We start from the raw sequence: 23,765 nt of genomic DNA, 5'->3' as shown, positions 1-23,765 counted from the left end.
ACAAAGCAGACAGATTTCTGTAAATCCAAAATTCAATTACATTTTAATTCCAGATTTTTTAAATTTATTAAAGCATACAGTTATCTATGATTAGGCACATCTGTAGACTCCACAGGGCTAAGGCACATTTTTAAAGTTGAACTAATACTTTAAATGAAAGTTAACAAGTCATAAAAATGCTATATGTGCAATAACCAAAAAACAGACTATAATTACAATTAAGCATAAAAGGCATATTGATTTAGGGAAGAACAGTAATTTAAACTGAAGTTTTTAGTTGTAGCAGAATTCTATATGTCAGAATATTTGTATTAATGCTAATCAAATTCTTTTTATCCTTCAACTAGATGCCTCGACAGCCATCAGTAGACAGGGATTCCCTTTTTGCAGTTGTCTGCAATTCAAAAGAGGCCATCTTTCTAAATGGCAAAATAGCCACTCCTGCTGCTGCTATTTGGACTGAATTAAGTCAGCAGCTGGAAAACAAGATGTCTCCAAAAGCTGTGTACACTTTTGTAAAGTTAAACAGACATAACATCTGGTCATGTTTGGAGATCAATGAGGCGGAAAGTGATCCTGAGAGCAGAGTGGACATGGGATTTGACTCTGGCTCTATTTCTTCAGGAGTAGACAGCTCCTCATGTTTTCAGATTGAAGTCCCTTTTGAGGAATGGATCAAATTTGTACCAGAGAAAGTACAATATAATGACAAATTTTCATCATCTGGCAAAAGGGAATATATGATTTTGAAACCAGGCACTTGGAGTCATGTAATTAACCATCTGATATGGGAAAAAATTAAAAGTACATGTACATTTGTGTTCCAGAGAGCAAAGGTTTATCCAACTGTCACAAACAATTACATCGATATCAAGGGCTTCTGTAAAGAGTGTCAGGGCCACGTTAAAATGACATGTGCCAGAGAACCAATAGTCAACAGCCCAATGATTCTGGAGTGTTCCATCGAAGACACTGATATCTCCCTGCACACTGGTCGTTCCAAGAGGTTCATGTCTGGAAAGCTTCGTGCACAGATTTCAAAAGAGCTGTGTGAGGGCAGGATGGAGCCGGCTGTATGGAGGTCAGCGAAGGCATCGGAATTGATGGATATTGGAGATCCTGAACCAAGTCACCTCCCAAATTTGGCGACCCTACGAAAAGCAAAGCAGGAGAGAAAAGATTTAGAATTAGGTGACAAAGATCCAATTCTGTCTTTGCAGTTGTCAAAATATAGCTCACCTCACAGTGGTAGTATAAGAGACATTGGTCTAGATAAGTTCTTCTGCCACTATTGGAGTCCAACTCAGCTCCATCTGTATAAAGCATTGTCCAAAAAATGCCCCTCAGTAGTTTGCTTTGATGCAACAGGTTCAGTTGTGAGAAGACTGGTGAGACCAAATGGTACATCTGGCCACATCTTCCTATATCAAGGGGTTCTGACAGGGGAGAATTGTTCAGTCCCGGTAGTGCAAATGCTGTCAGAGAGACACGACATTAATGCTATTGCAACATGGCTGACAGAATGGCTTCGGACAGGTGCTGCTATACCAAAAGAAGCCGTGAGTGACTTTTCTCTGGCTATTCTAGGTGCTCTGGTGAAGGCTTTCACTCCTTACCCTGATCTGAAGACATACATTAATGAGTGCTTCCGTGTGCTACTTGGGAACCGGTCTGGGAAACTTCCTCCTTGTTTCATCAGGGTGGATGTGGCACACTGCATAAAGATGATCTGCCAGTGGAGCTGCCTTAAAAACAAGTCACACCGTGTGAAAGACTTCTTTGTCAGGGCAATAGCAAAGCTGCTTCAGTCACAGTGCTTAGACCATGCAAAACAGCTAATACATGCCATCACTGTTGTGGCTCTCAGCGAAGCAGAGGGAGATGACAGTTCTGGAGTCCCTCTGGAATCAGAGAGGTGTAAAAAATACCTGAAAGCACAGATCACAGAAGACTCTTTCAACATTCCAGCTGAAGACACAGAGGAAATGCATCAAGGGGATCCTTTTGATGAGATCCAGACTGACCTAAGAGACTGGGTGTCAAACATATGTGAGGAGAGCAGGTCACTCGCTGCAGCCAATGGGGATAGGGATAACATCCATTTCCTACCTGAGATTGTTCCACACATAATAAGACTTGCAAGTTACTTACCACTTTGGACAGGAGTTATGGTCCCCCTCTTCAAAAGCACCAGCCTCACAGCAAGCTCAGCCACTGTTGAAGCAGAGTTCAAAAATATAAAACATGGACTTTTTAAACACGACAACTTGCCTATTCGAGTTGATCGCTTCATTTCCCGTCATCTTTCCTTCATAGAAGGAAATATGAGGATTTGTTCTGCAAAAGCAAAAAATGACGAGGAAACGACTGGATTAACAAAAGTAACAGATAAAACATCTGCATCCACGACTAACCACAGTGCTGAAGCCAAGAGAAGATCTGACTCTTACCCCTGAGGAATCCGACAAAACCACAGACATTCCTCCAGCAGATGAAGATGTGATGGAAAACTGGAAGGGACAAATTCTTCCCCCTAAAAAAAGAAAGCTAACTTCATATCTCACTTCCTGCACTGAATGGCTCCATGCAGACCCATCATTTGGGGGAGAAAGAGTGAAAGTGGGACAAATAAAAAATGGAAACCTGCACCTACCAATTAGAGTTGGGAAGTCAGCAATCTCTGTGCTGAACACATGTGCATTTGATGCTTTCTGTCAGTGCTTATGTTGTGGTTTCTGTGACAGCACAGGATTTCAGAATGTTGTCAGGAATGACGGTGACAACCCCATCTTGCAGCTGGTTAAAGCCATTGTTACAGAGGGTGTGACCCAAAGGATATATTCGGAGAGAGCACAGCTACTTTGTACAATGTTTGAGAAAGTCCAGTTGAGGTCTGGCGCCTACCAAATCGATGCCCAGTGCAACATCTGTACGATAATTGGAAAAACAATGAGGAATGTTTCAAGTGTTTACCTCTCAAAGCACTGCTCTTCACCGTACTGCCAGCTAAATAAAGGAATCACAAGGGAAGTCCCATTTCTTTCTCCTGAATTCTCTGTCCTGGTGGACTCTGGCATTTCTCACCTTGACATTGCAGTAGAAAACGGGCTCTCTTTACCAGAGTCTCCCTGCCTACGCCCACTGCAGGATGAATCAGAGTGTCCAGCTGAATTCAAAACAGAAGCCACTCCTTCAGGAAAAATGCTCTGTGCTGGAAGAGTTACTCACAGCTACAGCGTTGGAGAAATAGCATGGATTGATACTGACCTTGCAAACACAACTGAATTTCCTTTGTGTGAATTTCCCTCTGTTGTGGCTCTCCAAGGAAAGACACTGACCTTAAAAGGAGTGATCGCTTTCAAGGCCAGCTCAACCAAACACGGTCTCCATGTATGTGAGCTCCATGTATGTGGGAACTTTATGATGATCTGGCAAAGGTAGTGAAGACAGTGCCTGAAAATACTAAAATACAACCACATGCTTTGTTATACACAGCAGATTGAATGCTGTGAAGAAATATACTTAGGAGGTCAGTTTTGAGAAGCCCAGAAGAGTTCCCAGTTGTTAGGACCATATTGCAGTTTTAAAAAGGCGTTTTCTTTTATCAAAATGTTCAAATGTTAACATAAAGTTCGTTTTCCAAATCAGAAGTGTTTGTTCTTCTTTGAAAGTAAAAGGTTTATTACATATTCAAGGGCACTTTGTTATAGTTGATTTTAGAAGTCATACTTCATTACATTATTGTATTTTCATCTCTCTTTTTATTTATCTTTTGTATTATTTGTAAAGTGACTATGAGTGTCAAGAAAGGCGCTGCTAAATAAAATGTATTATTATTATTATTACTCCTTTTTGGTGTTTCTGCACCAAAAAATAAGCTAATTACAGTTTACATGCTAGTAGTAAACTATAACAAAATACAGCACTGTGGTTAGACTATAAAGCAAAACAGCATCTGTAAGGAACAATATCCAAAAAATTTTGTCTGTTCAAGCTAAAGGTTCAATTAGGCTGAAGGTCCTCTCCAGTTCATTACTAGCTTCATGCATGGAGTGGGAAATATTGTCCAACAATTAATATATTGGCTTAATTAAAGAATTAGAAATTACTAACAATGTAGAGCAATTTGTTTTTTATTTAATGAGCTCAGCATAAACTTTATATTAAAAACGTAGCAGTCTGCACATACAGTATTACTGGGCTGCAAATCTTAATAAAACTTTTCATTCCAAGGTTATTGTTGATAAATGAAAAAGAGCCAACATGGATGTTCTATGTAAGACACAGATACAGTTTGTTTTGAACCTGCTGGTGATGGTAAACGACACAGCTTCATAATAATGTCACTGCTTTATCAGTAGAAATACATCAAAATATGTACTGAAGAAAACTAGAAGAGTTATAAATGAGGTTCAGGTGCACTGAAGTCTGCCTGGAAGGTCGGTCAAAATACTTACAGAGTGCAGCTTTATTGGAGGGCTAAGGTATACAGGTAGTAGATGCAAGGATCTTGAAGTTGGTCTAAAGAAAAACACAAATAATATCATACTAAATATCAGTGATAATCAGTAAGCATAAAGTAAGTAATCAGGCATGAAATAACATTCACCATAAAGAAATATAATTTAGCCTGCTGACACCTAGTGGTCAATCTAGCCCAAAAAACTTAACTCAACAAGATGATAGTCAAACAGGATTATAAACTCTGTATCACTGTGCATAAAGACTGAATAACAAAACATGTAATATAAACTTAAACGTTCAGGCTAAGCCCATAAAATGAACAACATTGACTATAAACAGTTAGTTAGTACTACTAAAGCTGCAGCTACAAAACTAAAGCTGCAGCTACAAAACTAAAGCTGTAGCTACAAAACAACACAGTTAAACAGAGGTTATATAAGGAAAGTTTACATCACACAAGGCATAATAAACTTACATGTCATCAGTTACACACTTGAAACATCCACTGACATGCATAGGTGACTCAAACTAACTTAGACGACACTCCTTTGCTTTGCTGCTGACTTGTTCACTTCCGCAGCTCTCTAATAGGGGGGTGGTGACGTCACCGGCCTAAATTTTAATTTATTATATCTTAAAAAGTAAAATAGCACAAATGACCGTTTTAACTGCACAAATCAGCACAAACGAAGCACTAAAAAAGGAGACCACTTTGGATCAAATTGGAGTTTAATGGGGGGATGGTGACCACTGGATGACCTAAAAAATAATCTTTAATATCTCTTAAACAAAAGTAGCACAAACAATATTTTTTTCTGCAGAAATCTGCACTAACGTTGCACTAACCATTCAGTCTATTTGCAGAGTTTTTTGACGTGGGTGGGGTGTCAGCTTCACGCAGCTGTGCGCTCGGCTGTTTCTCCGCTCGACTCTCTGCGCTCGCAGCTTCATCAATGTATGTAAATGAAGCAAACCATCAGCCAATCACGCTCAGCTTCTTTTCATCCAATGAAAGCATTCCTTCCTTCTTCTTCTTCTTTTCTATCATGGCGGATCGCAAGCAACTTTAAGGGGCATACCGCCACCTACTGTTCATGAGTGTGTAGCAACATTGTTTTACATCTATTAAATTCTATTTTTTAATTTTGTATTCTGAAGATAACTAAATAATGCTTTCCTTAATCTATAAATATCCTTTATATTTCCTTTATTTCCCAATAATCCTTTAAGACTCCATTCTTGGCCTGTCCTTTCAACTACTCTTAATTTCTCCCTTTCAGGTTCAGATGTTTTACAGTTCATTAATATGTAAGCATTCGTTCCAAATACTACATCCTGTTAAATGAAAAATAAATAAAAACACAATCAGGAAAATCAAACAACTCTTACAGTTATTTGGTCAACAGTCCTAACCATTTGATGGACAGAAGATAGTACTATAAAATATCTGGAATTATCTCAAATAAACTTCAGTAAAACAGTTATTAGATCATTGCCTCATCCATCTCTTTTACCTGCTATTGACATGGATTTAAATTTGCTGTTTTAAAAGAAAACTAAGGAGGATATTTCAGGTTCCAGTATGGTTCAACAATATATATATGAAAAAAGGAGAGGAAGAGAGGGATAAAAGGTAAAACAATGCATGTTAATTCTCTTAAAATGTCCATTTGTATAATTGACCTGTTGTTGTGTGTTTTCTCATTTCAGACGGCCCCATGCCTGCCTGTGCCTAGACTACTAGAGAAAGGAACAAAAGAACACAGAAGAAAACCACAAGAAAAAGGACAAGAAGAGAGGACAAAGGGTAGAACAAATAATCTAAGTCTATTCTATTAACATTTCTCTATCTGTAGAATGGGTCTGTTCTATATGTGGTCTTCTCAATTCAGAGGCCTGCCTGTCTTTGCCTAGGGCCCCAAATTTCCTAAATCCGCCCCTGTTGAAAGTTATTTTGAAAACTAGCATAAACTATGTGCAAGGTCATGTAATATAGCAATGAGGATATGCGCAGCCTGAAACTCACTGCGGATCCAGACATTTGGATTGAGAAAGCTTCCTGGAAGGAAAGCCAAACGTCTTCAGATCTCTGAAACCAAGTCCAGTGGATTGTTTGTTAAACTTTTACGGAATGACTCTGACCTGGATGACTGAGAACCTTCATCAGCTTACTACAGCATGTTCTCAGTTGTTCTTAGACGCCACGGCGCCCATCAGGGTGGTGGTGCCCCTGGACCTGACTGCAGCAACGTTTGGTCAGGTACTTCAGGACAATGTATCCGGATTACCTGAGGACTTCACATTGTGCAGGGTCAGAGGGCAGCTGCAGGTGGAGCCACTGGAGGTTACCACTCCAGGGGAGAATCACAGCCTCCGCAGCCTGAACAGGTCTAACCTGTACATCAGGCCAAAGGTCAGATGTTATATACGTTTGTGAGGGGGAGTGAGACAGCATGCAATAGAGTATTTATCTGAAGTTGGGGCCTGGGGGTCAGACTTTTTGATTTTTTATAGACAGTAATGCTTTGAAATGTTTTACTTTCATTTCAGAATTCCAAGCTGCAGAAGCAGTGAGGTGTTGTCTGTTTGCGCCCTATTTTTAAATTGTAGAGGGGTCACATTTGTCACTGTGGATTATTCCACTTCAGTTGGCAGGATGCCGCCGTCCAGCAGCCGCCTCAGCTGGAAATAGTTTTATTATGGTCTAACAAAAGGTTTCAGCTGATGTCACCATGGATGAGCATTTACAGGAATACATGGGTATTCTTTAACACTATTGGCCTTGCAAACGTGAAGAGAAGAGGTATAATAAATTATAGATTCTCACAATGTGATTGGTTTGCATAACTGGTCTAGTTTGAAGACTCATAAGAAAATAAACTGAATTCTTAAGACAAATTGCTGTTTTTTAACAGATTTCCAAAATCGGCTGGCACAAATGTAATTTCCATCACATATTTGTCATTTATTCCAAAATACTCTGTAACACATCATGTTTTTTCACTGGAAGAACAATTTCATATATATATTTAACTGTTTCTGCCTTTAATGTTAAACATACATTTATGGATCAGGTAAATTAATAGTGATGTTAATATGGAAGTTAGATCCCCATGAAGGCGGCTGCACCTCAGAACTTCCCCACCGGTTCCTTTCCTGGGAGCAAGGGATTTACTACTCTTAAAGGTACACTATGCAACCAGTGTTGATTTTCCAGCGAGGCTCCCTCCAGAGGGCGAAAGTAAAAGTGCACTGTCGTAAATATGCTCAGCTGTTCTCCTGGTTTCTCCGTCAAGCCAGGCGCGGTTGTTTTGAGCTTAGCAGCAGTGACTTCATCTAAATAATCAGATCTGCAGCACCAGAATAATAAAAGCGAACATATTCTGCCGGCAGATGTATATATTTTAAGTTAATTATGCTTTAATAAACTGTTTCAGAGGAGTGATCATAGCGCTCTGATCATCAGCGCTGTGTCTCTCTCCCTGCCAGCTCCCAGATCAGCTTCTCTGATTGGTTGATGCGCGCGTCGAGCAGCAAAAATTCAATTTTTCCATCTCGAGCAGCAGCGCGTTTGCGGCGCATCACGCGCGTCAGATGCCAAAACGCGCCCGACGCGCTGCTTCAGCTGCTCAGACGCGCTGCGCCTGCTGCTCAGACGCGCTGCGCTTGCTGCTCGAAACGCGCTGCGGGACCTTTTGCTGCGCCTTGACGCGCGTCAACCATTGACTTTGCATGTAAACTCGCTGCTTCTGTCGCGCCAGCTACATCCAGTGTGAACGCAGCGTTATGAGATGCAGGCGCAGCACGTCTGAGCGGCTGCAGCAGCGCGTCGGGTGCGTTTAACGCAGGGAGAGAGACACAGCGCTGATGATCACTGCTCTTAAACAGTTTATTGACGCCTAAATTAACTTAAAATGCAGAAATCTGCCGGCAGAATAAGCAGTTTGGATTATTTAGATGAAAAACACCTACCAGCTGCCGCGGTGAACCGCTGCTGATGAAGGGATCCATACTGTCGGCGCCCCGCTGGTATGTGGGGGTCTGAGCGGCTCCGACAGAAAAAATATTGAAGGCAGGATAATAATCTGAATGAACTGACTGCACTGATTACGTTTTCAAGTGTATTTTCTCACTTAAAAACATATTAAAACTACTTTATTCCCACTGATCACAGCAAATATAGCTGCAAGGCAGAGAAAGGATAGTGAAGCTCCGCCCAACGCGCCTCAGACACACTTTTGCAGCCAGAGCAGCAAAGCTGCTTCAGCCGCGCGTCAGAACTAACTGGTACAAGCAGCAAAAATGAAGCAGCAGACGCGATTTTGCTGCTTTTGCTGCGTGAACGTAGCATAACTGCACAAAGATCGCCACTGTGCTAGCAACGAGCATGCTTTTAACTGGGGGGTGTAGCAGTTCTCGCCGTAAAGCAAGACTGACTCTGGTGAGACTTCTGAGCCTGTGGGTGCGGGTCGGTGCTCCTGCAGTTGCAAGTGCGGTATTTCCCCCACAGACCACCAGGGCGGCCGAGAATACCTTTGTTCAACCTGAAATGACTCATTTAATCATCCATAACGTTATGGAACACATTAATTAACTGAAAAATGTTGCATAGTGTGCCTTTAACTCAAACTGGGTAAAACCAGATAAAAAAGGACTATAAAACAGGAGAAAAGAAGTAACAGAGTTTATTCCAGGTCAGGCTGTTACAGGACAGAGAAATGGCTTAGGGTCGGCACAGCTGTGGGCTCAAACAACGCCAGCGAGCGTCCGGCAAAGATCGAGCAAAGATTGAGCCCCGAAAAAGGTCGTCTCCTCCTGCTTCTTATACCTCATGAGTCTATGTGTTGCATCAGGTGGAAGCTCGGCTGTCCGTATCATAAACTGACACGCCATCCATGCCCTGACCTTCATGCATCGTGCCTCTTTACCCCAGGATTACACATAGCTCTCCTTTATCAGTCCGGCTCCAAGATGTGTCCTTATCCTCTGTATCTTTAAAAGACACAAAGGCTGTCCTGGTTAGATGGCCTCCATACACACAGTGACGTCCACCATGTGAAGGAAGGCCTTCTACTCTGTCTATCTGACTAACAGAGTAACAATGCACATGATGTATAAATAATAAACCTAACAGTGATGAGGACAAAACGCCAATCCTATGTTCCCGATAACTGAGATAAAGCATTGGAATAGCAACATACATTTCAATGCGTAAATACTGGTGTTTTTAATTAAAGTGGAACATTATCTCTTAAGGTATGAAGAAGGTTTTAATGAGTGATTAGAATTTTGCAACAATTTATTTAAAAACAAACAATGAATGGACCACATGGACAAAACATTTTAAAAAGTTTAATATAAGTACCCCAGTTCCCCACCCAACCCACCCGTTGAGGAAGAACTAGGGATCTAGTGACCCTCACGGCCCCTGGCCCCCCACCCTAAACTCTGAGTAAGGACTCACCCCCATTGTAAATAGTTCTTGAAATTTTTAATTTCAGCGTTTTATTGTCATTACACTGTCAGAAGTACAGAGCATGAATTTAACTCTGCATTTAACACATCCCCTTTGGGAGCAGTGGTCTGCCATTGTACGGCGCCTGGGGAGCAGTGGTCTGCCATTGTACGGCGCCTGGCGCCTGGGGAGCAGTGGTCTGCCATTGTACGGCGCCTGGGGAGCAGTGGTCTGCCATTGTACGGCGCCTGGGGAGCAGTGGTCTGCCATTGTACGGCGCCTGGGGAGCAGTGGTCTGCCATTGTACGGCGCCTGGGGAGCAGTGGTCTGCCATTGTACGGCGCCTGGGGAGCAGTGGTCTGCCATTGTACGGCGCCTGGGGAGCAGTGGTCTGCCATTGTACGGCGCCTGGGGAGCAGTGGTCTGCCATTGTACGGCGCCTGGGGAGCAGTGGTCTGCCATTGTACGGCACCTGGGGAGCAGTGGTCTGCCATTGTACGGCGCCTGGGGAGCAGTGGTCTGCCATTGTACGGCGCCTGGGGAGCAGTGGTCTGCCATTGTACGGCACCTGGGGAGCAGTGGTCTGCCATTGTACGGCGCCTGGGGAGCAGTGGTCTGCCATTGTACGGCGCCTGGGGAGCAGTGGTCTGCCATTGTACGGCGCCTGGGGAGCAGTGGTCTGCCATTGTACGGCGCCTGGGGAGCAGTGGCCTGCCATTGTACGGCGCCTGGGGAGCAGTGGTCTGCCATTGTACGGCGCCTGGGGAGCAGTGGTCTGCCATTGTACGGCGCCTGGGGAGCAGTGGTCTGCCATTGTACGGCGCCTGGGGAGCAGTGGTCTGCCATTGTACGGCGCCTGGCGCCTGGGGAGCAGTGGTCTGCCATTGTACGGCGCCTGGGGAGCAGTGGTCTGCCATTGTACGGCGCCTGGGGAGCAGTGGCCTGCCATTGTACGGCACCTGGGGAGCAGTGGCCTGCCATTGTACGGCGCCTGGGGAGCAGTGGCCTGCCATTGTACGGCGCCTGGGGAGCAGTGGTCTGCCATTGTACGGCGCCTGGGGAGCAGTGGTCTGCCATTGTACGGCGCCTGGGGAGCAGTGGTCTGCCATTGTACGGCGCCTGGGGAGCAGTGGCCTGCCATTGTACGGCGCCTGGGGAGCAGTGGTCTGCCATTGTACGGCGCCTGGGGAGCAGTGGTCTGCCATTGTACGGCGCCTGGGGAGCAGTGGTCTGCCATTGTACGGCGCCTGGGGAGCAGTGGTCTGCCATTGTACGGCGCCTGGGGAGCAGTGGTCTGCCATTGTACGGCGCCTGGGGAGCAGTGGTCTGCCATTGTACGGCGCCTGGGGAGCAGTGGTCTGCCATTGTACGGCGCCTGGGGAGCAGTGGTCTGCCATTGTACGGCGCCTGGGGAGCAGTGGTCTGCCATTGTACGGCGCCTGGGGAGCAGTGGTCTGCCATTGTACGGCGCCTGGGGAGCAGTGGTCTGCCATTGTACGGCGCCTGGGGAGCAGTGGTCTGCCATTGTACGGCGCCTGGGGAGCAGTGGTCTGCCATTGTACGGCGCCTGGGGAGCAGTGGTCTGCCATTGTACGGCGCCTGGGGAGCAGTGGTCTGCCATTGTACGGCGCCTGGGGAGCAGTGGTCTGCCATTGTACGGCGCCTGGGGAGCAGTGGTCTGCCATTGTACGGCGCCTGGGGAGCAGTGGTCTGCCATTGTACGGCGCCTGGGGAGCAGTGGTCTGCCATTGTACGGCGCCTGGGGAGCAGTGGTCTGCCATTGTACGGCGCCTGGGGAGCAGTGGTCTGCCATTGTACGGCGCCTGGGGAGCAGTGGTCTGCCATTGTACGGCGCCTGGCGCCTGGGGAGCAGTGGTCTGCCATTGTACGGCGCCTGGGGAGCAGTGGTCTGCCATTGTACGGCGCCTGGGGAGCAGTGGCCTGCCATTGTACGGCACCTGGGGAGCAGTGGCCTGCCATTGTACGGCGCCTGGGGAGCAGTGGCCTGCCATTGTACGGCGCCTGGGGAGCAGTGGTCTGCCATTGTACGGCGCCTGGGGAGCAGTGGTCTGCCATTGTACGGCGCCTGGGGAGCAGTGGTCTGCCATTGTACGGCGCCTGGGGAGCAGTGGCCTGCCATTGTACGGCACCTGGGGAGCAGTGGTCTGCCATTGTACGGCGCCTGGGGAGCAGTGGTCTGCCATTGTACGGCGCCTGGGGAGCAGTGGTCTGCCATTGTACGGCGCCTGGGGAGCAGTGGTCTGCCATTGTACGGCGCCTGGGGAGCAGTGGTCTGCCATTGTACGGCGCCTGGGGAGCAGTGGCCTGCCATTGTACGGCGCCTGGGGAGCAGTGGCCTGCCATTGTACGGCGCCTGGGGAGCAGTGGTCTGCCATTGTACGGCGCCTGGGGAGCAGTGGTCTGCCATTGTACGGCGCCTGGGGAGCAGTGGTCTGCCATTGTACGGCGCCTGGGGAGCAGTGGTCTGCCATTGTACGGCGCCTGGGGAGCAGTGGTCTGCCATTGTACGGCGCCTGGCGCCTGGGGAGCAGTGGTCTGCCATTGTACGGCGCCTGGGGAGCAGTGGTCTGCCATTGTACGGCGCCTGGGGAGCAGTGGTCTGCCATTGTACGGCGCCTGGGGAGCAGTGGTCTGCCATTGTACGGCACCTGGGGAGCAGTGGTCTGCCATTGTACGGCGCCTGGGGAGCAGTGGTCTGCCATTGTACGGCGCCTGGGGAGCAGTGGTCTGCCATTGTACGGCGCCTGGGGAGCAGTGGTCTGCCATTGTACGGCGCCTGGGGAGCAGTGGTCTGCCATTGCTTCCTCACCCCAACCAACTCGTTGAGAAAAGACTCTAAGGCGACTAGTGAACTCATAAGCCCTGAAACCTGCTCCAGCTCTGATGAAGGACTCATCTCTATTGTATGTATTGTATATAGCTCTATGCAATCCTTTTTATGGATTGTTTGTCAAACCCAAAATCTCATGGACACCCTGGGATTTGCCTGTCATGGCTCAAATGGGGTAGAGGATGCAAATTTAACACTGATATGTATTTTGCATGTGCACCTTGATAAATGCCCATGCTAAGGCTTTGTTTGTAACATTGTGCTTGTGATGATCCCTGTGTAGACATCTGATAATACCTTTAATTTCAACACTGGTCTCACTCACTGGGTTATGGACTCACTGTGAGGAGTGCAGTTGACTCTTTCCTTCCTGATGCTACCACATCTAAAGGAATTTTATTCTGTGGTTGTTTGTCCCCTGATTCTAATTACATAAAATTCATTCTGGCAATTTAACTAAAATGCACTTTGTAATGACACAGCTCTCAGTTTGTTATGTGCCAGTTTTGTCTGTCTCCTTTAGTCTGGAGTAAGAACTTAAAGCTGACTTTAAACTGGAAAAAACAGTAAAGACATGTCTTCATCGAGAAGGTTAGAACAGTCGCTATGGTAGAGACCATTCAGACTGTCACTAATTGCTAATTTCTTGGTGTTGAACTTGATCTCCAGCTTTAAATAGGCCTGATGGAAATATCTCCTGTGTTCTAACTAAGCCACAGCAAGGAATGTCCTTAAAATGCTGCCTGGTTCTGCTATGGACATGTTATGCTTTTATTAAAAGTGTATTTATAATAATTGTAAACCAAAGATCTCATACCCACCAGCCATCTGCCACTGGAATATGCACTAGCACCCCATAGCTACTCCACTACCTGGCCTTCCCACCTCTCCAGCTTATTTTGCAGAATGTGCCTGTTTGCCGTAAAACTGATTCACTTCTCAATGTGTGCAGAAGTGCCACTCTCTGATACTGATGTGCTCTGCTGGTTTTCTTTCTTCTGGATTGTTATATTGTTGAATGTGCGAGGGACACTGAAATGCAGTCTGAGACACTCTATTTCTATAATGCTTTTATGGCAAATAATCATTACCTTAAGTTTGAACTTATTGCCAATACTGGGAGTTTATAAGCTGCTATTGAGTCATAAATGTCACAGTTGACCATGACTGACTTGACAAGGTTTGAGTAAAGGAGAATATGTTTTCTAATTCTCTTACAAAAATTAAAAAGAATGATGTTTCGAGGCAAAATTGCTTCTTCTCAGCCTAAAAAAGAGCATCGTCTTTGTTTCTTGCACAAACACTGGCAATGCCAATTCTACCTCTAACGCAGCTAATGACTTGAGCTTAAGGTAGGTTTATATCATGAAATGTTGGGTTTGCACCCACTGTTATGTCAACCAATCAGAAACTCATATAAGGTCATTTAATCTATAAGATTGCAAGACAGTGAAAACTGTCATATTGGCACTATTGATCTGCTTAATGGAGAAGATCACTTTCACTGTCACTTCTATGCTGCTAACCAACCTTCTTTTCAAGCCTCTTACTGAGTTATGAAGTGCACTTCAAATGTTTTGATATGTAAGTTATCTGTAGTAGAGGATAGCCTGCTATATACTGCCACACAATGGCAAAGTGCTGTAACTACGCCTACATTGCATTCAAAGTCTGGGTATTAGGTTGGATATTGTAGTTACTGCAAATCGGACATAAATATCTGGAAAGCGGACACAAAGGAGGATTAAGGAAGACCATTTTCAGTCTAAACTCAAATTTAATAAGACATGTAGTTGCTGCACTTTGCCTTTGTCAGGCAGTGTGGGCTAGTAGTTTATTGTGTCTGTTTATGTGTGCAGTTAATGGTGAAGCTTCTACATGTCATTGTGCTAATAGAATGAGTAGAAAGTGGACACTTGTGTTGTCTGACTTATTTTCTGTATGTTTCCTACTTATGACTAACATGTTCCCAAGCTCATAATGCTTTCTACAGCATGGAGCAACAGCTAATACTATTAAATCTCTCTTGAAAAAGAGATACACCTTGTCTATGTTGAATCTCTACAGCAACCTGGTTGCTGCTCTGCCGGTAGCCTATGTGGCGCCATCTGCAGACTGACAGAATGGTAGACTGAAAGAACACTGCTGTGATGTGAAGAAAAATAATTACTCAAAACTACCAGCCTGAGTGAGCACTGTTTGAACACCGTCACAGCATAGCTAGAACACAGTAAACACTGAAGTCATCTTCATCATTAAATACATAAATCATAATTGACAAAACTCCATTTATTGCTACAGTAGCAAAAACCTAAACATATTTCCCAAACCTTTTCTAATATCCTCCACATGTTCCATATTTCATTGTTTTAAAGTTGCTCATTTTTCTATCATCCATAAACAGTTATTGATAATTATCTATATGTTGCAATGTCTTCCTTCCATTGGGGCAATGAACAGTTAGACTGAACTTTCCTACTGGGGCCTCTGCCATCACTAGTTTGGCGCCATCTACAGGTTAAAATAACTGTCAGCAGGCTGCACATTCCTGTGAAAGCGCAGCCAAAAACATCAGCATTTCTACCCCCAAAAAACTGCACAAAGACATGAACCTGACAACGAGAAAAGAAAAGAAAAGAAAGTGGAGTGGAATACAGACAGAGAGAGAGAGACATCAGTGAGTAGGTGTCTATGGGGGGGGGTTTAAATTACCAGCAGAATGACCGCTGTAACCACTGAACAACCATTGCACACATTGGATCATTGCAGATTATAGAGACACATTCATCATTAATCAGAGTTCTGTTATTCATCCCAAGGCAAACTAAGGTGGATGGCAGCTTACATTAATGGATGTCAATGTGAAATATTTTTACATTAAATAATGAATGGAGATGGATCAACAACAACAGAGAAGAAGGCTACAGTTATGTAATCTCAAAATAAAAAGAAACTAAGAAACGGGCTTGGTTATAGACGAGAGAGAATAGAAAGGGAAAAATCAAACTGTCTCAGCCGGACTCCAACCTGCATGCTTCACCCACGACTGTTCAGTTAGAAACCATGGGGAACCGCTCCTACTGATACCTGGAAAGCACTATGCATTAGTTACCCATACATGATGGATAAAGTTTACATCACAACAGGCATGGAAATGGATTCAAAGAGCAAAGAGCATGCAGTCATTCTATTCCTGAAGTTAAGGCTTTGTGAAGTTTGGTAACAATGACACACGGAGCTCTGTGCAGAGTTTTCCACAAAGCAGATCTGGGCTCAACTATGTTGGTCTGGCTGCCTTGATCAGCGATTGGATGCAACCAGTTCAATGCATTGGCTGTGGCCAAGGGCGTAGGACATGTTTACAATTGGGGGGGACACATGTTGGAAATCTGAGATTCGTAAATATTCAACAGAAACATATCTTAAGTACGCTACTTAAAAAAAGGCTATTTAATCTTTTACTTTATTCCTTTATAAATGTGTCTTGCAAAAATAATGCATTTAAAATGTACATAATGCATTTGTTGATAAGATGAGAGCAGATGACCAAACAAAATGACTGGAGTCTTATTGAGCAAAGGGAGGCGTCTTTCAGGGCTTCAGCTCTTCATATTTAGTGTCTGCATCACACTAGAAAATCTAATATTTCAGTTTAAAATTAAAAACAGTTCAGTAGGCCACACAAGTTTGATATGTTTTATTTAGTCAAACTTGCAATAATGGTCAAACATGAATTTATATAGGTTGGCTGACCATAGAAGCATCTCTTTGATCAAACTAATTCTGAGATGAAAGAACCGTCACAGATAATGTAGTCAATTAATTATTCACACTTTAACATTCAGTAAAACAAGAAAATACAATCAGAATATGCTTATTCAGTTTGTTGAACTGTATGAATAATTAATCCAAATAAAAAATGAAGACATATTTACCAACAATAAATACACATTTAATAGACAAGCTTTTATCTCATTGACTACAGTGAGCTTTAACTGTTGGAAAAGCAGTTAGCAAAGATATATTCAGCTTACCAAGCATTGTTGATTTTATTTTGTCTCATTTGTTTATAGGCCTCATAACCCTCGGTAGAGATCAACACCTCTGTGCTTCTGAACAATTGCACTTTACAGCCATGCGTTTATAAGTCGCCAAAAATGTGTCTGACACGTAAATGGATGGCAAACACTGGCTCAGGCAAAAGAGCCTAAATGTTTTTCCGTCTTTCATTTGCAGCAACAAATTGCCTTGCAAATTGACTTCTTGTCCAGTAAATCAAGTTTACTGGACGTTTTGAGTCTACGAAGTGCACTGAAACTTCTCTCTGCCTCAGAGGAGGAAACTGGGACTACCAAAAGCAACCTGACCAGAGTTTCCACTGGCCCAAAGAGTCTACAGACCTCTGCAGGAAGTCCACCGATGATCCCTGCAGCTTCTGCGCTGTTGCTAAAGGAGTAGTTCAGTCTAAACATAGAAAGTTGCAGTAAAAGTAACCCTCTATTCAACTCTGGGTATTTCCCAATGACTGCAGCATCAATCGTTCCACTGAGAAGTGTCTCTTCCAAGTCAGCAAGTCCTCCTGGTTAAATAGCCCAGTGAGCTGTGCATCTACAGCATCCAATACTTTCACCTGTGCAGTGATCCTTGGCACATTGATGTCTTAGCTCCTTCAGTGAAGCGTTTTGGGGGGGTGGCCTTCTCTGTAACAGTGATTAAAACCCAAAGACTGAACCTCAGCCTTCGCCTTTTCAAACAGAGTGTTGAAACTTGATTTCTTTTAGCCTGAAGTCTGAACAACTTTCCCAGCAGTCCTCATTCCAGCGATGGTTTCAGAGATGCTCAGGCATTCAAGCTCATCAATCACAGGTGAAGCAAGGATGAGACCCTGTTTTACCTTTCCCAAACTGCCCCAGCAGTCCATTAGCAGTGGCTGCTGTGTTTGAGGCACCAGAAACCATCTCCTGCAAGCTAGCCAGCACTGACCAGTACTGTGACCAAACATCTCTGATTGCTTTGCTCCGTGCTGCCCATCTTGTGGGCAGAGGGGTTTATTGCAGTGCACGATGGATTCTCTGTATGTGCTGTTGCTGCATGGATGGCCTTAAACCTCCCTGACTGAGAGAAAAGAACTCGAAGCTGGTCCACCCAGTCCAATGCGTCTCTGATCAGAACTGAGGCTAAGCAAGCTTTCTGTGCAGGTCAATTAGTGCAGTGTTCTCCACAGCGAACTAAAAGTGCTAGTGGCTGCTCCTGCTTCATCAGTGCCTGTAGACCTGCATGCTTCCCAGACTTATTGGCTGCTCCATCATTAGTTTGACCTCGTAAACCATGCATTGGTAAGTTTAATCTGAGCAGCACATCTTTAACAACAGCAGCAAGGCTTTTCCTGTTGCTTCAGAAACTGAGTACATGCCAATAAACTCTTCATGTCACTGTCAATGTAACGCAGACAGATGCTTTCCCACAAATGTCCTGTGTTCCATCCTTAATAATTGCAAACTCAAAAATTGGTAGGTTTCTGATTGTATCTGCTATTTCACTGACAATACGGTTGCTCATGAACACAAGATTTCATTCAGTATCTGTGGTATTCCTTCTGAGACCTCAGCAACCACTTCGCCAGAAGGGCATCATCTTCTGCCAGATTTTTCAACAGTTGATACAAGTTGCTGTCATCATCGTCATGCCCTCTCAAAGCTTGTCCCTGCCGTGCCAAATATTTTATGGAGCTCACACTTTCCTCCAGACAGTGCCTATTGCCACCCTGCTGAGTTCTGGATAATGGGGCATTTATAGGAGGACTTTCTTGTGCAGTCACAGAAACAGCATGACGATGTGTGTGACTATTTTCATGTGCTTTAAGTTTTTGGAATGCTTTTTTCCAATTTTTAAATCCAGGAGTGATCAAGGCGGGTTCAGATTTTGCACCACATGGTGTGAGTTTGTCCTGGTAAATTGCCATGCAGTAAAAACACAAAATGCCCTTTTTCACTGCATCATAATGCAGCCAGGGAAATTCCTTCTACCACTTTTCTTGGAAATGTAAAGTTCTGTTGGCTAGAGCTTCAGGGTCTATGAATTTTGGCTGATTTGGCTCTGTTCTCTGTCCACTGACTCAGAGTCTCTCAGCTGTGTCCCTAGTCTCAACTCCCTAGAAGGAAAAGTTACAGTGTCACTCAACGCCACTGAACTACATTTACTACAAGCAAAAGATTTAATTTTTCAACTTTTTTTGTGGACTCTAATGAAGAATCTACTGGTATGACTTACTCTACCTGTTGCTCCACTCCTGTCTCTCCCTCACTCTGCCTTCCTGCCTCTAGCCCAGCTGCACTATCCTCTCCTTTTCCTGTCTCCTTTGTGTCCCTGCATTGTTGCTCCTAAACATATGAGATGGTTTCAGAAATGAGGGATCATTGATCATTGGCTGATGGTGCTAAAAGCTGAAGTCCAGGAACAGCATCCATGGTGGGTGTTCTTCTCCTCCAGGTGTGCCAGGCTCAGGTGGAGAGCAGCAGAGATGGCGTCCTCAGTGGAGCGGTTCCGTCGGTAGGCGAACTGGAACGGGTGGAATGTTGGCGGCAGACTGGAGACGATGTGTTCTTTAACCAGCCTTTGGAAGCACTTCATCATGATGGGAGTCAGAGCGACAGGCCGCTAATCATTGAGGGAGGCGACCTGAGGCTTCTTTGGGACTGGAATAATGGAGGCAGACTGGAAGCATGCTGGCACTATGGATTGGTCCATCCAGGTGTTAAAAATGTCTGTGAGGACACCAGCCAGCTGATCTGACCACTCCTTATACACCTGCCCAGGTATGTCATCAGGCCCTGGGGCCTTCCTTGGGTTGACTCTCCTGATGGCACGGTTTAAGTTGCCACGCGCTGTTCTCACTGCCTCTTTATCCTCTTTATATGTGAGCATTCAGTGCAGTTTGGCTCTCAGCCATTCAGGATGGCTCCTGATCTTCAGCAGCTGCAGGATGTTTGTTCTACCAGCTTTCATGGAGAGAAAGCAGCTGATGCAGCAACAAGGTGTGGATCCTGTCTGGGCCCCCAGATCCATCCATCCATTATCTGACACGCTTGTCCTAAGTGGGGTGGCGAGGGGTTCTGGTGTCTCTCTCCAGCTGTCTATGGGCGAGAGGCGGGGTCCACCCTGGACAGGACGCCAGTCCATCGCAGGGCGGGCCTACATACATCAAAGATACATGAAAATAAAAACTCTTCCTCACCCACTGCAGGCGGTCTCCCCCCTTTTCCCTCCAAGCTGGGGTCCTCTACCAGAGGCCTGGGAGCTTCAGGGTTCTGCCAGTATCTCTGCTGTTCCTAGAACTGCACTCTTCTGGACCGAGATGTCTGATGTATTCCAAGGGATAAAAAAAAAATATATATATATATATATATATATATATATATATATATATATATATATATATATATATATATATATATATATATATATATATATATATATATATATATATATATATATATATATATATATATATATATATATATATATATATATATATATATACATATATATATATATATATATATATATATATATATATATATATATATATATATATATATATATATATATATATATATATATATATATATATATATATGGGAAAAGTTAAAGATGAGGAAAATCTCCATTTGTGAATCTGAAATATCAAAATTAGATCAGTTGCCAGTCTACCATCTATATTAATCTGCTTTTAATAAAACTAAATTAATGCTCTCACATATAAACATAAATGTAGAATCAATTTTATAAATTGAAATGTTCTGGAAAACTCCTCCAGTCGGACTGGATTATGAAATACTGACTTAATCCAGAAGGTGGCAGCAGTGAGATGTTTGCTGCGTTAAGAAGAAGAAGAAGAAGCAGAAGGAGGAAAATAAAAGAAAGGACTGACTGTGCAGCTGTTAGCATTAGCTTCCGTGTGCTAGCAGAGAGGCTGCTAATGTGTGAGTGTTTGCAGTGAGAATGTGTTGAGTCCAGCTGGAAGGAGAGTTTGTCAGCGAGCAGTTAACTCCTGCTGGAGAAACATTCCCAGAGTTTAAAGGAAGATTAGATCAGATCGAGGAGGAGAAGATGGATGATCAGCACAGACTGCTGGATTTCACCAGGATCCCCCAGATCATCTTACACCGGATAGGTAGGAACCACCTGATACTAACGCTGCCCCCATCAGGCTACCGGAGACACTAGCCAGGAACCATAGGTAGGAACCACCTGTACTAACGCTGCCCCCATCAGGACTGGAGACATAGCCTAGGAACCCTAGGTAAACCACCCGATCTAACGCTGCCCTCACAGGCTACCTGGAGACACTAGTAGGAACCATAGGGAGGAACACCTGTACTAACGCTGCCCCCATCAGGCTCCTGGAGACACTAGCCTAGGAACCATAGGGAGGAACCCCTGATACTAACGCTGCCCCCATCAAGGCTACCTGGAGGACACTAGCCTAGGAAAACCCCATAGGGAGGAACACCTGTACTAACGCTGCCCTCATCAGGGTACCTGAGACACTAGCCTAGGAACCATAGGTAGGAACCCCTGATACTAACGCTTTCCCTCATCAGGCTCCCGGAGAACAGCCTAGGAACCATAGGTAGGAAACCCCTGATATAACGCTGCCCCCCATAAGGCTACCTGGAAAGGGGACATAGCCTAGGAACCATAGGTAGGAACCACCTGATACTAACGCTGCCCTCATCAGGCTACCTGGAGACACTAGCCTAGGAACCATAGGTAGGAACCACCTGATACTAACGCTGCCCTCATCAGGCTACCTGGAGACACTAGCCTAGGAACCATAGGTAGGAACCACCTGATACTAACGCTGCCCTCATCAGGCTACCTGGAGACACTAGCCTAGGAACCATAGGTAGGAACCACCTGATACTAACGCTGCCCTCATCAGGCTACCTGGAGACACTAGCCTAGGAACCATAGGTAGGAACCACCTGATACTAACGCTGCCCTCATCAGGCTACCTGGAGACACTAGCCTAGGAACCATAGGTAGGAACCACCTGATACTAACGCTGCCCTCATCAGGCTACCTGGAGACACTAGCCTAGGAACCATAGGTAGGAACCACCTGATACTAACGCTGCCCTCATCAGGCTACCTGGAGACACTAGCCTAGGAACCATAGGTAGGAACCACCTGATACTAACGCTGCCCTCATCAGGCTACCTGGAGACACTAGCCTAGGAACCATAGGTAGGAACCACCTGATACTAACGCTGCCCTCATCAGGCTACCTGGAGACACTAGCCTAGGAACCATAGGTAGGAACCACCTGATACTAACGCTGCCCTCATCAGGCTACCTGGAGACACTAGCCTAGGAACCATAGGTAGGAACCACCTGATACTAACGCTGCCCTCATCAGGCTACCTGGAGACACTAGCCTAGGAACCATAGGTAGGAACCACCTGATACTAACGCTGCCCTCATCAGGCTACCTGGAGACACTAGCCTAGGAACCATAGGTAAGAACCACCTGATACTAACGCTGTCCTCATCAGCCTACCTGGAGAGACTAGCCTAGGAACCATAGGTAGGAACCACCTGATACTAACGCTGCCCTCATCAGGCTACCTGGAGACACTAGCCTAGGAACCATAGGTAGGAACCACCTGATACTAACGCTGCCCTCATCAGGCTACCTGGAGACACTAGCCTAGGAACCATAGGTAGGAACCACCTGATACTAACGCTGCCCTCATCAGGCTACCTGGAGACACTAGCCTAGGAACCATAGGTAGGAACCACCTGATACTAACGCTGCCCTCATCAGGCTACCTGGAGACACTAGCCTAGGAACCATAGGTAGGAACCACCTGATACTAACGCTGCCCTCATCAGGCTACCTGGAGACACTAGCCTAGGAACCATAGGTAGGAACCACCTGATACTAACGCTGCCCTCATCAGGCTACCTGGAGACACTAGCCTAGGAACCATAGGTAGGAACCACCTGATACTAACGCTGCCCTCATCAGGCTACCTGGAGACACTAGCCTAGGAACCATAGGTAGGAACCACCTGATACTAACGCTGCCCTCATCAGGCTACCTGGAGACACTAGCCTAGGAACCATAGGTAGGAACCACCTGATACTAACGCTGCCCTCATCAGGCTACCTGGAGACACTAGCCTAGGAACCATAGGTAGGAACCACCTGATACTAACGCTGCCCTCATCAGGCTACCTGGAGACACTAGCCTAGGAACCATAGGTAGGAACCACCTGATACTAACGCTGCCCTCATCAGGCTACCTGGAGACACTAGCCTAGGAACCATAGGTAGGAACCACCTGATACTAACGCTGCCCTCATCAGGCTACCTGGAGACACTAGCCTAGGAACCATAGGTAGGAACCACCTGATACTAACGCTGCCCTCATCAGGCTACCTGGAGACACTAGCCTAGGAACCACCTGATACTAACGCCGCCCTCATCAGGCTACCTGGAGACACTAGCCTAGGAACCATAGGTAGGAACCACCTGATACTAACGCTGCCCTCATCAGGCTACCTGGAGACACTAGCCTAGGAACCATAGGTAGGAACCACCTGATACTAACGCTGCCCTCATCAGGCTACCTGGAGACACTAGCCTAGGAACCATAGGTAGGAACCACCTGATACTAACGCTGCCCTCATCAGGCTACCTGGAGACACTAGCCTAGGAACCATAGGTAGGAACCACCTGATACTAACGCTGCCCTCATCAGGCTACCTGGAGACACTAGCCTAGGAACCATAGGTAGGAACCACCTGATACTAACGCTGCCCTCATCAGGCTACCTGGAGACACTAGCCTAGGAACCATAGGTAGGAACCACCTGATACTAACGCTGCCCTCATCAGGCTACCTGGAGACACTAGCCTAGGAACCATAGGTAGGAACCACCTGATACTAACGCTGCCCTCATCAGGCTACCTGGAGAGACTAGCCTAGG

General features: G+C 45.3%; 1 protein-coding gene and 3 long non-coding RNA genes across 6 annotated transcripts in view; 1 reads left to right on the top strand and 3 right to left on the bottom strand.

The window, feature by feature from the left end:
* Positions 1-821: 821 nt before the first annotated feature.
* LOC119776814 lies at positions 822-4,524 on the bottom strand. 3 transcript variants are annotated; one of them, XR_005279832.1, is made up of 3 exons: positions 1,617-1,817; positions 1,240-1,475; positions 822-1,151 (listed from the first exon to the last, which is right to left on the bottom strand). It is a non-coding gene; the product is annotated as an uncharacterized LOC119776814 (long non-coding RNA). The 3 variants fall into 3 exon arrangements; XR_005279830.1 differs by lacking the exons at positions 1,240-1,475; positions 1,617-1,817 and adding an exon at positions 4,458-4,524; XR_005279831.1 differs by having other exon boundaries at positions 1,240-1,817.
* On the bottom strand, positions 1,845-2,329 carry LOC119776815. The gene is made up of 3 exons (XR_005279833.1): positions 2,152-2,329; positions 2,025-2,032; positions 1,845-1,928 (listed from the first exon to the last, which is right to left on the bottom strand). It is a non-coding gene; the product is annotated as an uncharacterized LOC119776815 (long non-coding RNA).
* On the bottom strand, positions 2,505-3,273 carry LOC119776816. The gene is made up of 3 exons (XR_005279834.1): positions 3,085-3,273; positions 2,654-2,927; positions 2,505-2,533 (listed from the first exon to the last, which is right to left on the bottom strand). It is a non-coding gene; the product is annotated as an uncharacterized LOC119776816 (long non-coding RNA).
* A 16,136-nt stretch (positions 4,525-20,660) lies between the features above and the next one.
* Positions 20,661-23,765, top strand: part of LOC119776812 (gastrula zinc finger protein XlCGF57.1-like) — a 30,136-nt gene continuing 27,031 nt past the window's right edge. Inside the window, exon 1 of the mRNA XM_038275430.1 lies at positions 20,661-20,943. Coding sequence (XP_038131358.1) covers positions 20,880-20,943 — 64 coding nt within the window. The 5' untranslated portion in view covers positions 20,661-20,879. The remainder of the gene's footprint in view (positions 20,944-23,765) is intronic.

This window comes from Cyprinodon tularosa, unplaced genomic scaffold, assembly GCF_016077235.1.
Source record: "Cyprinodon tularosa strain WSP-4 unplaced genomic scaffold, ASM1607723v1 ctg958, whole genome shotgun sequence".
Taxonomy (NCBI): Eukaryota; Metazoa; Chordata; class Actinopteri; order Cyprinodontiformes; family Cyprinodontidae; genus Cyprinodon; species Cyprinodon tularosa.
The sequence above is the reverse complement of the archived record's forward strand: the minus strand, read 5'-3'. Positions and strand labels throughout refer to the sequence as shown.